Source organism: Argiope bruennichi, chromosome 5 (genome assembly GCF_947563725.1).
Source record: "Argiope bruennichi chromosome 5, qqArgBrue1.1, whole genome shotgun sequence".
Classification (NCBI taxonomy): domain Eukaryota; kingdom Metazoa; phylum Arthropoda; class Arachnida; order Araneae; family Araneidae; genus Argiope; species Argiope bruennichi.
In genome coordinates, this window is record NC_079155.1 from 110,983,332 (window position 1) to 110,999,343 (window position 16,012).

General features: G+C 30.3%; 1 protein-coding gene across 1 annotated transcript in view; it reads right to left on the reverse strand.

Moving 5' to 3' along the window:
• Positions 1 to 16,012, reverse strand: part of LOC129968964 (diuretic hormone receptor-like) — a 72,774-nt gene that overhangs the window by 17,354 nt on the left and 39,408 nt on the right. Inside the window, exons 4-6 of the mRNA XM_056083344.1 lie at positions 8,348 to 8,448; positions 7,171 to 7,291; positions 1,730 to 1,880 (exon numbers count right to left, since the gene is read on the reverse strand). Of these exons, the coding sequence (XP_055939319.1) occupies positions 1,730 to 1,880; positions 7,171 to 7,291; positions 8,348 to 8,448 (373 nt within the window). The remainder of the gene's footprint in view (positions 1 to 1,729; positions 1,881 to 7,170; positions 7,292 to 8,347; positions 8,449 to 16,012) is intronic.

Sequence of the window (16,012 nt, forward strand, 5' to 3'; positions counted from 1 at the left end):
ATTATTCGAACCCAGGGATGTCTAAAAAGTGGAGATTCGTCAAAATCTCGTTTGATTTTGATATTTACTACACTTTCTTTACTCTTCCTAAAAAAGATAGTTAAAATTTGTCATACGCTTTTGCCACCAGCATCAACTTCAATTTAATTTGCTTATCTATGTGTAATATACGATGACTATAACTCAAAAATGCAACCATAACGAAATTAAAAAGAAACTTACAACTTTAATGTGAAGATCATGTTCTTAAATCTTCGTGTCTAGTTTCTTACGTTGTGAGTAATATCCCATAGCAAGATTTTATATAACACTGCATATAACTTTAAACAAAACGTTAATATATAATTACTAATCCCAAGAAATAACAATAAGTACTAGTGTCGAAAATCTTAAGTATTAGAAAAGATTGAATATAGATTAAAAGAGTAAATATAGGGACTACCATCTTATATTATCACTGACGAAAAATACAATAAGAATATTCTATATAGCGATTTCATCTCTTTAATTAACTATACATAAATGGAAAATATTTCAAGCAAGAATTAATAGGGATTTCTTATTTTATTTCATAGAGCTTTATTGATTAATTTAATTATTTTGCATTTCTGTGGTAATTCAGTTATTTGCAAAATTGTATTCATTAATTATTTACCTTTTACTATTAAGAAAACTTATAAGATTTTTCACATAGGTAATTAAATTTTGAAAAGTATCCAAAAAAATTCCAAAAAAATCATAAAAATGTTAAATAAAAGAAGCATCAAAAATATTGTTAAGCTATTTGAAAAAGGAATGCAACAGGTACATATTAAAAATTTTGCTGAATTAAATTCTATTTTTTTCATGTAGAATATTGAATTATTTGGAAAAGAAATATTTAACACTTAAAAAAAATTCGGATGAATTAATTTGTGGTTTTTTTCCTATTCATTGTTCAAAGAACTGTTTGATAATTTCAGTGATTTAGGGGGAGGTAAGTAAGTTTAGACAAAATAAAAGGTAACCAAAGAAAAATATGAAAGCAAGTTTCACAAATTTAAAACTGAACTAAATTGACATTTAATTATTTTTTAATTAGACTCGACATATTAATTAAGAAAGAATGACTTCGTCAAGTATTTTTAGCAAAATATTTTCAGCTCTAATTTTCTCAATTCAAAATTTCTCAGCAGTAAATTTTATATACTTTTAGATTTTTTTTTATGAATTCACTTCTTTTAATATTTTGATGAATGATAAACAAGTACAGTGTACACAAAAAATAGAAAAAGTGTTTTATTCAGATTTAAAATCTTATGTATCGAAAATAAGCATCTAATGGTGCTCTTGTTTATAATAGCTATTGCACTTGTAATGGGAAACTTTTAAATAAACACTAAACTTTTTTGTGGAGTTATAGCCTATAAGACCACATAAAATTAATATCAAAATAAAACATAATTTCAGGTTGTTATTATTCACATTTATCTATTTTTCATAATATATATAATAGGTATAAATAGTTGAATAGAGTGTTCGCGTTTTATGCACAATGTTTTAATGCTTATTTGGAAGAAAATAGCGTTGGAAAAATCTAAATTTGGCAGACAACCTGTCAAAGGGTATGGAATATTACGAATGGTCTTCATTATACTACGAAGTTAAGCACAAAACGACTTTTAAAATAAACATATCTTGAAATTCCAGTGTTTTAGGGTGTATGTTCTTTATGAATAAAATTACTTACCCCAACCTATAGCAGCATAAATCTTCAGGTTAATGTTCTCTATAGAGAATGTCTTAACCACTTGCATGTAGAGGTACAGTCCTTCTACTAGCATCCAAAAGAAATTAGTGCCCATAAGGTATGTCAATAAAATGACCAGGAAACAGGCGACCTAAGCAGTTAAGACATATCTAAGTGGAAATTCATTGACAAAAGGAAATAAACATTCAAAAAAAGATTAAACATTTTTGGTGGCAATTTTTTTCTAAGTAATTGGAACTCGATTTTGTAAAAATGCCCCTCCCCCGTTGGATTACCACTCGGGGGGGGGCATCTCAGATATGAGGATGAGAAGTTTCCAGTATGGTAGTTGATTATCACCACTGGGGCAGATACAGAAATGGTGTGAGATCGGCTATCCCACTGGAAGCATGTTTCGATGACGAAACATACTTCCCACAGAAGGAACTTTCCTTGGTCGGTGATGGCCCTTAGGATTGAATCTCAGCTCCCGAGAATGCTGTCGCGATGCCCCGATCAGTAGTCAACTGTGGTTAAATCACCGAGCTAAACACTTTGTTTCCGATTTTATCTTTACTTTTGTTTCACACACAAACACACGCAAGCACGCACGCACGCACGCACGCACACACACACACGCACGCACGCACGCACGCACACACAGAAAAATTCTCTGGTTCAGAACTGCCATATATAAATTAAAATGTACAGAAAAATATTCGTTTCATGTCATTACGACATACATCGTTTAATGTTAGTTTTAATATAAAGAATTGACCGATCTTTCATTCTTAACCAGCGTTGGAGGTTGACATTCAGGAAATTTCGCACTCTAATTTTATAAAAAAAAACATACAGGATTCATATTTTTTATGAAATGCGGTTTGTATTCTATCATCTGAACTTCAGGGGTCTGACAGGACAGAACTGATGCCAACTATGGATTGAAACCTGAACAACTCTAAATCACTATTACCTGCAACTAAATTATGAATTCAAAAGGGATAAAAAGAAAAGAGCCGATTTGAGAATTAAAGAAAATAGATTGAAGCTATTAATAGGTATGAAAGTTTACCTAAAGTGAAACAACAAAACATAGAGGCGCAGCTGAAAATTTAAGAACCTAAAAACATGTTTATTTTTTATGAGCAAGACTAAACAATACATGTTGATGATTCTGAAGAAGACGAGTATCTTAAAAAAATCCTCTAAAGAACGCCGAAATGCCTTAAGCGCTTCATATTTTGAAACGCAACTTGCACCTCTATTCAATAGATTTTACAAACAAAGTAAGGGCGAACAATGTAAATGTGTGAACTAGTTGAGGAAGAATGATCGACAAGCAACAATTAATAAATTAAGAAATTCAGTTATTTTTTGAAAAAAATTATAGATTGCTCTGATATAAATATTTTTATTCTTTTCTCTTGGTGTGATAAGAATACAGTTGATTTTAGATAATTCTGTTATTTTTATCAATCGGTTAATATTATCAAATTTATGATATCCTGAAGCGGTAACATTAAGCAACAACTATTGTATAAGCGAAAATATTGGAAAGTATGTAACAATGTTGTGTTGAGAAAAAATTTAAAGGATATTCAAATCCTTAGTTCGAAGTATTGCATATGGTAATGTTCAAAGCTTGATTTGCATAATTACACTTTATTTTTAAAATTTCTCTTAATTATGTTGCAATGATAATTCGCATACACAGAAAAAATGTGTTCAATATTATCACAAAGCATACGAGTATAAATCCAGTAACTAAAACAATGAACTGTTATAGAAAATTCCAAAATCCTCAATCAAGGTTCCGTTTCAATGTCTATACGATGAAACAATCACAATAAACAAACATTAATAAATATCTCAAGCACACAAGCGCAATATTAATAACAACAGCACATAAGCAAAAAATCGATAGTAAACAATCGTAACAGCACAAAGCGCTTAGAGAGAACTCCGAACGACTATTCACGCCTCTCGATCGTCTGCTATTCTCCATTTGAGATAATCTCAACTACCGATTCACTTTTGACTGAATGCTCGATTCACTACTGACTCGATTATTCGGCATACGATTTGGCGCTCTTTAACTGCAGCTGTGTCTCTCGGTTTTTAATAGTTTGCGTGGCAGGGAAAAGAAGGTCCTAGAAATATGACTATAACTAACAACATTTCGCCGCTAAGATTCCTGTAGATTCTGGGATCTTCGATTTTGTCGCCAAATTCTTCGCCGAGTCGCCAAGTTTTTCAATTAATGCTGAGGCTCAGGGATACAGCATTCATTAGAACTAACTGTAAAACTACCTTTCTTACCAATAGATTTACCACGCTGGGAAACTGCATATTGTTGGAAAATATATTAAAAATGTTTTTAAAAAAATATTAAAATTCGAGAAAAAAAATATACATGGGGATTAAGTTGTCATCAATGTAAAGATGATTTTTTAAGAAAAAAAATTTTTTTTTGAAATAAAATGCTTTCAAATTGTTAAACAGAAACATTTGAAAACCACCTTCTAAATGAGCACCTACAACTCAAGAAATAATTAAGAGTCAAATTTGGTATTTTTATGTTTCACAGTCGACCTGTAGAGCATTTGAAATGATTTTTTTCATGTTGCAGTTTCGAGAAAGTACGCCAACGTACAAGCATTATTATGTTAAACAATGCCATAAATAATTTTCTAGTAATATTTTATTGTATTTGAAATTTGGTTTGCTGGTTCTTAAGACATTTATTGGCATTTATTTTGATATATTAGTCGCGGAATAATATATTTTGACTATAGTAAGTCTGAATAAAATCTCATCAGCCATTTATTGATTACATACAATATTAATTTGCAGAAACTTCGGAAAAAGCTCTTTCATTCAAGATTCCTACTTAATTATTTCTAACATGATATAATTCCAAAAATTTGAAAATATTCGAAATGAGTTGTAGATAATTGTTTTCAACTTGCTTTAAATGTTTTTTTTTCTTAGAATTGTAATTTGTTTTACTGTTTTAATTCAACACTTGCCCTCTATGCCCTGTTTGATATCTTCACTACATTCAACTTAATTTTCCTACAAACCAATGAATTCTCCTGTAATTAGGGTTTATACAAAAACCAACCGACTTTTTGAAAAACCGGTTTTCAAATTCAATATTTCGAAAAAAACCTGTTTTAGCTTGTTTTCGAATTTTTGTCAAAAAAAAAAAAATAGAATAGGGAAAAATATTTTATTTAATTTATATAAAATAACAAAAAACGAAATCATTATCAAAGTTAAAATATAAAAAATAATTAAGGATTCATATACATATTATTTACACAAAATAACGAAAACTCAAACAAAAATTTCAAATAATATTTATATTATTTTCACTCATTTTCATTTCTCCTAAGTAAATAGGATTTAAAAAAAAACATAAAACATCCACTGAACGGTGGCTAAGTCTTGTATTATTTTGGGCACAATATTGCCTGTAATTGAAAATACTCGTTCAACTAGCTACTGAGCTTGCTTTTATAGTTTTAATGACATCAAATAACAAATCTAAGTTTTTGGTTCTTTTATTCGTTGCCTCAAATAATGAAAATTCAGCTTTCAGTGTCTTTGGATTTGTAAGTTTTCCTTCAGGGTCTTGAAGAAACTTATGAATTGATTTTTCTATGGCTTCTTTTTAAAAAGCATAATCTGATGAGCAGTTTCTTCGATTTTCTCTTCATAAGATTAGGTTTCCACATAAGAATTTGGAAATATTCTAGACAATATCTTTCCAGATAGCTTGATAATTTCGGTTTTTGAAGCCAAAGAAAGTACACTAGATTTCTTCGCTGAACTAGAAATGTTTTGTGGACTTTGCAAATACAGCAAAAGAGTTGCTAATTCTACTTGTCTTTTTTCTTGAATTCGTTCTTCTAAAGCATATAATAATTTCAAAATTATTTCAGTGCTTAAATTTTTTAGTTCATTTAACAGAAATTCAAAAATACCTTCACTTGTTTATAAACTGGCATCTCGTCGCCTTAAGTCTTCAGCTGCTAAACGAATAGTTCTAACCGATAAAATTCAAAATATTTGTTTGTTTTTATTGTAAAAGAGGAGGAATATCCAGGCGTCTGGAAAACCGGTTTTCAAACGTGACAAATTTACTTTAAAAAACCGTTTTTTTTTAAACCGTCAAACCCTACCTGTAATCTAAAAATTTTACCGACAATAATTTAAAATAGTGAACTATTCTATAATGTTTAAGCAACTCTATTCTAAAGCTCCGTAAAAACTGAATTTTCTAATTCCATGAATTTCGTAATCTAATATCGTTATTCAATTATTGCAATAACCTATAGGTTTTTTCAAATGAATGTTTAGGATTTATTAAATTAAAAAGATGGTATGAGGCTGACATAACAAACCCGAAAACTAATTTAAATCATGAATAGAGAATTCAATCATTAGTTCCATAACAAATCAGCAGTGAAAATTTAAACCGTAGGTAGACGAAATATTGATTTCTACATTAAGTGAGAAAATATGCAATGTAAGGAACGTAAACAATATGGAAATTGTGTGCAATTTTATCGGAATATGGTTTTGAAATCAATTCTTTTTACTGAATACACATGCTAATAAATTGTTTTAGAGTGTTTAATTTTATTTTTAAAATTTATATTTCGTCAGATCAAACAAAATTTTTAATATAATTTCAAATTTTAATTTTTTAAAAAAATTCAGGTATTTCGTATGATAATTGCCATTGATAAAATTTTGTTGCAAACTTTTCCATATTTATTTTAAGGCAAAGTATTTATACCATTTATGAAATTTATTTATAACAAAAAGTTGTTAAAATAAATATTGGAACTTTTATGATATGCGAATACGTTTTCTTCAGTAATGAAAGATCTAATGTGATTGCTGTTGAAAAATGAATTCAAAGGCATACGATTCATTCTATTGCTTCTCTTCTAGCAAAAAAGGAACTTGTTAATAATAATGTATTTATTTATTTAAATTTAAAAATCTTCAACTAATGTTATTAAAGATTTAAAATGGTCAACCAGGAAGTTGTGCTTTATAGTACTGAGAATTTGTAGAGTGACTCAGCAAGATGAGTTTATAAGAAAGGAATTCCTAAAAATTCATAATTTGTAACAATCATGAGTTTATGTATAGAAATCTACGGATGAAATTCTGTCCCCAGATAAATAATATTAAATGTTTAAAATGGCTAACATGAAGCCCTACGTGATCCTATTTAGATCTTGTAGGGTGATCCGGCAAGACGAGTTTATAAGAAACTCAAAGTTATGAAATTTCATATAAATATTTTCGTTAATGGACAAAAATTACAATGAATATGGTGAGATGCAATGAGTTTAATTAGAATGAGGCTAAAAAAGAAACATATTTATGAAAATCTTCGTATAAATATTGATTATTACCTTGGCAGTGAAAGGATTTGGGTTGGACTGCAGAGTCGCCGTTAGTATCCAAGTAATATCAATGAGAAGATACGTGGCCATTAAATTTGAGTGAATGGTGTTACGCAAGCATTTCAGATCCCTGAGAAAAGAAACAGAAATAGATTCAGTCAATTTTTATTGACACTGAATAATATACATATGGAGAAAAAAATCTTCGTAATCGAGTTTATTAAGAGCAATAAATACGTGCAATTTTAATACATTAGAATCTATCATTACTTGTGAAATGTAATAAATATGAGGAAAAAGCATATTTATTTAATAAATTTAGGGAACACACATAATACAGTAAAAAATTCTCAGTATGATTAATTTTAGAGTTGGATGTTCTAAAATTATATCACATGAAGAAATGGTATTTACGTATTAAGCATATACAAATGATTAATCTTCCCAAAACTCGCCAAAGATGGCACACAAAAAGGTTTTTTTCTTAACTAAAATTCGACTATGTTCGCCAACGACATATGGTAATACTTAAATTCATCAATGGCATGCGGTTATTATGAAAATTCCGAAGAATTAATAACATGCATTGAAGTTTCAATACTTAACCGTCAATTAAAATAAATGCAAAATTCTATCATGTATCGGAATGGATGATACTTGATAGCAGCCATTGATGCTCAGGTACTACTGATAGAGATGACTTATGGAATTGCAAATGTCACGAAGGATATCATTAAGTATTCGGGTGCATTCTTTTCCAGTGGCTCTTTCAAATTGCCGCCTGAAATGATCTTCAAAGATAGATGTAATATTCCAGATATACTCGCCACAAAAAACTAACGAGGAGTGAAATTCGGTGAAAGTAGGATATTTCCTCTCTACCTCCAAAATGATTTCACCAGAATGTTATCAAAATATGCATCAAGTTATAAAAGAAATGTTATAATGCTAATTAATGTGTTTATTAGATTATAAAATGATATATTTTATTGTTTACATAATACAAATGAAAGTGTGAGTACATTTTTCAGGTGTTCTAAAATACAGAGAAGATGCTCAGTTAAGATGTAAACATTTATATCTTTTACGGCGTTATGTGAATATCTGTACCAAGATTGGATGGAAGATAATAAATTGAAGAATGACAGAACTAGAGATTTGTACAGAAAGAACAAGGACTTCTTACTTGTAGTGAGAGAACACAAAAAGAGCCAAGCTGAGAGCAACTAGAGAGATGCCGTATCCGACGTAGTAAATAGTGGCAGCCTCTTTCATGTCCCACAGCACCTTGAGAAAAATAATGTTTATGATAGATCAATGGCATATCGTAATGTTTGTTTTTTATTTTCTGAAAATGATAATTTAAATGTTATTAATCTATTACATAATAACACTGTCTAGGAGGAGAACTTAACAAGATTTTTTAACGGATACCGAATAGATGCTAGATTAATGACTCCTGATTTTACAAAAAAAAATGAAATTTCTAGAAAATGCAAAAATTATGGATCTATTTCTATTAGGAACCGAGATCTAGAGATTCATCTAGAGAATTCTATGCAACATCATGCCTTGTTGGAAAAATTATATAAAATCAATAGGAGGAAGTGATTTTTGAATTCCCTCTTTAGAGTATTCGTCCCATTGCAATTAGTGTTGATACTGTTATTCAGTTAGCGCTTTGCTATCTGCTTATGAGGTGCTAATTTTTATAGCTACTGTTGTTTGCTTTTCTGTTTCCTGTGCTTCATGCCAGCCGTAGAATAAAGTTCCAGTTTTCATTACCCAGCCAATCGGGTTTTTTTAACTATACACACATCCACAAAACGATTTCCATAAAAATATATAGAGTGACCGGTTTAATCGTGACCCATTAGATAATAACTAATTCCTTAGAGTAAGTTCCAAAGGAAATATGCTCTAATTAAATAAAGGATTATATATTATATTTTTAAGAGTCCATATATATCACGAAATTTAGATTGCAAAAAATATTTCGAAATTTAGATTTTTATACAGTCACTCGGAACTTTCAGTCATATGGATCGAGTCTGTGGCCCAAATTAACCAAGTTATGAAACTCTGAGTGATACCGTTCCAAAAGATTTTGGATTTTAGCAAAGACCACCTCAAAGAGGATCCGTAATTATCGACGGCGTATTTCTTCGAGCCAACTGTTGATTGGCTTAAAGCAATAAAATTCAAAATTTATCGACTCATTTAGTAATGGCAGCAGAAGAGTTAATTTTTTTTAAAATTCCAAGAATAATTTATTAAAAATAAATAATAGCACCAGGAAGCTGTAATATAATTTAAGAGTCATGATTTTTTCAGTAATTGGTCGAATATTACTGAATCCTTTCTTTCAGTAATTGTTGTTTCAGTAATTTCAGTTTCGACAATTGATTCACACAATATAAAATATGATTCTTTTCATCATTTAAAGCATTATTTCAAAAGAAGTATATTCTTATTTCTAATGGTTTTTAAGTTAACTATTGAGAAATAGTTGGTAAGGTCTTTCTTGTATATTCATATTATATTAGTTACTAGTCACCTTTGGCGCTCAGCTAGTTCGTTGACTATACTGATTATATTTAATTTTCTTTAAATTATGTCTACATAACTTCATGCCCATGATTCCACCAAATTATCGGACATTAAGGCTGCTTTATTTCAACCTTCTCTTGTATAAGCCTTATTGATTGAGAATATGAACCTTTCTAATGGAGATTAGTCCCATGACGTCATGGAGTTATTAAAAATGTAAATACCTAGTTCATCTATCTCTTAAACTTCGTCTTGTGAATTGCATAGATATTAAACAGATTTCTCCTTCATTAGCTTTCAAGAACTGAAGAAAATTATGCGATCAGCTATTTAAAGAAACACACACACACACACACACAAAACGGTTTGAATTTCAGGTGAACAATGCAATCTATCTATCTATCTATATATATTTAGATAAAAAACGCTAAAATACAAGGAAATTTTTCGATTAAATTGGAATTTAATCATAATTAAATTAGTAACGATTATTAAGTTAGTATCATTAAAAATAGAGCTTTTAAAATGTTTCATAACATTTTATTTTGTGCAGTAATATTACCGGATTTTTTCATGGAAAAACACAAAAATTCATCTTTATTTTTATTTAATTATAAATTTAAAAAATGTGTCTCTGATGTGCACATTTCAGCTTTCCAAATCATATATGAGCTAAATTTAGTAGCTATAGGTCAAAGGTCTGACCTGTGGAGCGGCAACACACACACACACACAAACGAAATCATCTTTGTTGTTCGTAGAATCTATTGTATGCACCAAATATATCATCTTTTATATTTCGGAGCATGAAAAAAACAGACTACAGTTAATAACAACAAAAGCTTTCTCTTTGTAGTAGCTTCTTGGCCTTTTCCTCTAACCTTCTTTTCATTTTTTGCCATAAACATCTATCAAAAATAGCTTTATTGTGATTAGATTTTGAACTAAAGCCGTAGAACGATCGTTTTTCTTTATATGTCATTTTCTTCATTCATTTATTCTCCCACGGTTTGTGGAATCTTAACTATACAGAGGGTCCGCTCTTACTATGACCCAATAGATAATTTCTGAATTATTAGAGAATGACATATAATTCTAATAGCAAAAAACGTTGTAAATGATGGGAAAAATTATATTTTATATTCTTTGATTTAATAAATGCCTTTTTAAGAAATTTCGAATGAATTTTTAAAGAAATTTCGATTTTTTACGGCTTTCCGCCCGGGTCCTATCAATTATATTTGGTAAAAAAATTATCCATATTTTAAAATATAGCGTAGAAAAAAATCCCACTGTTTTATAACTTGGTTTTATTGATCGAGTTATAATTGTTTAACCTAAATAAACTTAAAATACAGATTTATTTTATGGAACAATATGAAAATTTAATAAAAAAAACAACCGGTAAATAATTTTAATTTGTAAATGATCCCTTAAAATTTCTCTCGATGCCGGGATTTAGATATAAAATTTCATGTAAAACAATAATTTTTAGCATTTCAGAAGTCGATCAATTTTAGACGCAGAAGAATGGGATTTTTTTATTTACACTTTTAACGTGTCAACAAATTTTACTTAAATATGACCGAGAGGAGCGCATGCAAAATTAGATTCGATCACATTTTTAGAAATACATTTATTTACTCAAACAACATTAAATATAATTCTTCCTTCATTCAATTAAAATTATATATTTATCTCTAACGGTTTAAATTTTAGGGCACAAATCGGTTTTAACGGCGAGCAATTAGTGAAGGGAAAAAATTTCACCAAATTCTAAAAATATACTCATGTATAAAGCTATATAATCAAAAAATATATAGTTTGACGATTGAAATCGCCAAATTGGCGATAATTTTTCTTGGCGCTTTTGGGTCGCAATTACAACCGACAAGTACCAAATTTAGTTATTAGGCTTTCATAAGAGCGGACTCTAGCCCCATATATCAATATTTCTACTCTTTCGCTCTATTCATTTTTATTTCTTGCTTTATGCATTCAACATGGAAAGCTGTCTATTTTTACTATGTCATACACGAAGAATATACATTATAATAGTCAAAACATCCAGTACGATATTTTGATGAATTTTCATGTTTCAGAACTCCATAGGTCACAAAACTCGCTTGTTTCTATGTGTATGTGAATTATGTGTCTATGTGTATGTGAAAAAGATAACTCAAAAGAGAAACGAGCGCGATAGGTGTGAACTTCATATGGGCCTTCACTCTAAAATTGACGATTTTTTATCGAATTTTAAATCCGAACTGTTAAAGAGGTGTGGTGAAAGCTTATAAGCCAGTTAACAGCTACGCTACTCGAGCAATTGCTTTTGTATTGTGGTCATGTTACTGAGCTGCGAATCACAAAGTCCCAGGTTCTATCCTCGCTCATGACAATCCGCCACAGAGTATACTATCTGTCTTCTTGTATACATATACAAAAATTTAAAATCTCAATAATCTAGAGGAATGAAATTTGCTATGAAGCTTGTAGGCTGAAATTTTAGAGATGTTAAGATTAGAGATTAATCTTAACATTTCTTTAATATGTTAAGATTAATCTCTGATAAGGTTAGATTCAGACGAAATTGGACTAAGAGAAAAAGAATGGTTTCATAATGGAAATATATTCTCTCCAATAAACGACGTGGCTAAAAACATAGCATAGAATACCTCAATAGCGTATAACAGATTTGAAGAAAGAATACTCCCTTCTTTTTTATTACTGAGGTTACCTTTTTCAAGCTCATAATTACTTTTAGGGCAAATATAATTTCTCATAAAAGGTTTTCAGGAAGAATTGCAAGAATCGTTTTCCTATAATATTATTGCTAATGTAATTCATTTTTTGTGATGATTTTTATCGAATATCCATTCCATTAACAAAGTGTAATCACGATAGAATTTCAGGAAAATTGCACCAATAAAACATATTTCTTTAAATCACCAGACACAAGACTTTTATATTATATATAATCAATAGATTATTTTATAAAATGAGGATTTTGTCATTTTTTTTAATACTTAGATTCCTTTCGCCTATATTTTTATTTTCTCATAAATGAAATATTCAAAGAGAAAGTCTAAATATTCAAACTCGAGACTTTGACGAATCTCCACATTTCAGACTTCCTTGAGTTAAAAAAGCATATTTGTGGAATTATGCTAGTCTTTATCTGAGCCTAATAATTCAGAAACGCTTTCAGCTAAACTCATGGAATTTGGTATGTGGACTGAATACCTCATTAATAGATTTTTTATGAAACTTTGAATGAAATCCAATTAGAGGAAATCTATTAATCTGATTGGTCGAGCACAAGTGAAAACGATAGTCACAAAGCTTAAACAACTAAAAGCATAAAATTTGGTATACAGATTAAATGTATTAAATGATATTTTTGTATCAAATTTGGAATCCATTAAAAGTTTGACCGTCTGTCAGTCTGTTCTTTTGCATAAACATAAAAGAAACAAAGTAAAAATGTAACAACTTAGGTAAATGAAATTTGGTTCAAAGTGTTAGAATCTAAAATGTTGAAGCTAAAACTTTATGATGAAATTGATCTTTATCGAATTTTGAATCACGTTTGTCGAAGGGTTGACCGTCTGTCCGTATGTACTTTCACAAGCATGTAAACTTTATAACTCAAAAACGCAATGTCTTAAATATATATAATTTCGTATGTAATTTTGGGACCTTAGCCGTAATTCTGTATCATACTTTGGTTTCAATCGGCTAGAAAAAAAACGACGGAAATAAGTATTCTGTTGTTGTTGTTTCTTATGGCACTTTGTGTACAAGCCCGCTGTACGAAGACAGCGATTTAAGCCGGAGAGGGAGCATCTCTTGTTTTTACAGTAGCGCCAACTAGGGACAAGAGTACGACTTTGCTACTCACGCATTACTCATTCGCTTGCACAACTCCTTTTTACAGGGGTGCACATTCACACATCTCACAGATAGAACAACGGGAGAATAACCATGCCCAAACCGGGACTCGAACCCAAAATGCCCAGATCACGGGGAAGACGCGCTATCCCTATGCCAGGACGCCCGCATAAATATTCTAGTACTAACCTGGCATCTGTGTACTGATTGTTCTCCAGCGATTAAACGTAAAAAAGAATATCCAAAGATTATCATCTAATAGACCCTTTCGTAACTATCGTTCTCAAATGATATTCATTAATACTACACATTTATTGCTTAATATAGACAGATGTATTTATTATGTTGACTATACGAGAAAATTTCGAGAAGATCTCTCTCAGTTGTTGAAATTATGCTTGTCTGTATGTGAACAAACTAACTCAAAAACGCTTTGTACACGAAGATGATACATGACATGTGTTTTAACGCCAAAAATTTCTATACTGTTTTTAATTAAATCCAAATACAAGGAACTTCTATGCCTCTTTGTTAGAGTATAAAAAACAAGATAATTGCAAAATACAAACAAATAAAATTTGGCACAATTTTATCCCCCTCAAACAGGGCCGCGGTGGCCTGGTGGTAAGGTCTCGGCTTTGGAACCGGAAGGTTTCAGGTTTGTGATCCGATTCCACCGAAGAACCGTCGTGTAAGGGGGTCTGTTGCACATTATAACTAAATATAACTAAACTAAAACTAAACTACCCCCCCCCCTAGACAAATAACAAAATTTTTTTATCGGAGGGGGGGGGTCTAGGATTAACACCTTTATTAAGGACTGTAAGGGGAAGATACACTCCCAATGTTTGGTTTTTGTAGTTCTATGAAGAATAGGTCAGATTTGATTACGGTGTGTCTCCACAAGCTGAGAAGAGTTTCTTAATTAAGAAAGAAAACGAGAAGAATTAGTTATAAGATCGGTACAAATTTATTTTTTCGATGGCTCGTTGGTTAGTTTTGGCTCTTTTGTACCACAGAACTATAGAAGTTTTATAGCCTAGTTTTAAGGAAATAGAATAATAATTAAGTATTTTTGTGGTTAATGGTGTGTGAGTTAGTGCTAAGGCGTTAGAGATAAGATTTTATCAGTCTAAATAATAGAATTTTTACTTTTTGTGAAATTATTTATTTGACAAATTGGTTAATAATTTTATAAAAATTTATTTGTCTGCTGCCTCCTTTTCAACTCTGCGGTTCTAGGCAATTGCCTAATCTGGCTAGTTGGAAATCTTTCATTGTTTATGGCATTGTTTGGATGATCTTTAATACTTCGGGTAAAATAACCCTTGAATAGGTTGTGTCCACGTTTATATACAATATATATATTCCACACTTACGATGTTTATAAATATTTAATAACAAAATGACTTTAATGAGACAGGAACCCTGACAAATGATATTCAGCAAAGTGTTAATATTTTCCTAAATATCATGATTTATAAATTTGTATTTTTTTGCGAATTAATTTATTTGGCAACTATTCTAATAAGTTTTTTGATTGACCTGCCTGCAACTTTCCCCCTCCCCCCGTCAACCTTGAGGTTCTAGGCAATTACCTAGTCGGAAATTCGCAATTGCCGTGTTTACAGACAGAGAGACAAATGAATTTTCGAAAAGAAGCTTTTTTAAATGTATCAGAAAAAAAGACTATTCATCAAGAACTCGCCAAGTCCAAGTCCTTTTTTTCAACCATACCTTTATATTTTATGTACAGGGAACTAAAAATTACACTGTTCAGGAATTTTTGTATATTCATGAATATTGATATGAAAAGTATTTCTTTTACACTTTCAGATAATACTCCTATTTATTTTCCCTTTGTTGAAACATATTCTTATTAAAATAAAGCAAAATTACCATTATTCAAACAATACAAATGCTTATACTCTGTTTAAAATAAGAATTATAGTGTTAAACTATTGTTTCAGTTAATGATCGTTAACAATCGTTGTAGCCAACAAACAAATATTTCATCATTTTGAGTTACGACAGCGTTTGCGAAAGTTGCAAAGTGATTTATTTTATTGCGATCTTTTTGTGATATTGCGATTCTTTTTGTGGTATCTTATATTATTCTCTGACACCATGGATAACTATTTCTCCAAAGGTGTTATCTTTGCTTGTCTTGTGATGTTATTGGTTTTGGATTTGTACCGTGATAATTTGTCTCGTATTATTTGTGCGGTTGTGATCCTTGTTGGAGTTTGCGTTGTGGATTATTTGGCTGAAAAATTCAGGCAACAAAGAGAGCTTATTGACACTGAATTGGAAATGTCCAAAGTTATGGATAATATTGATGCTTTAGAAAATGCTATTTACGAATTACAAATGACGCCAAAATGCGATTGGCCTAAAGCCCTGAAGAGAA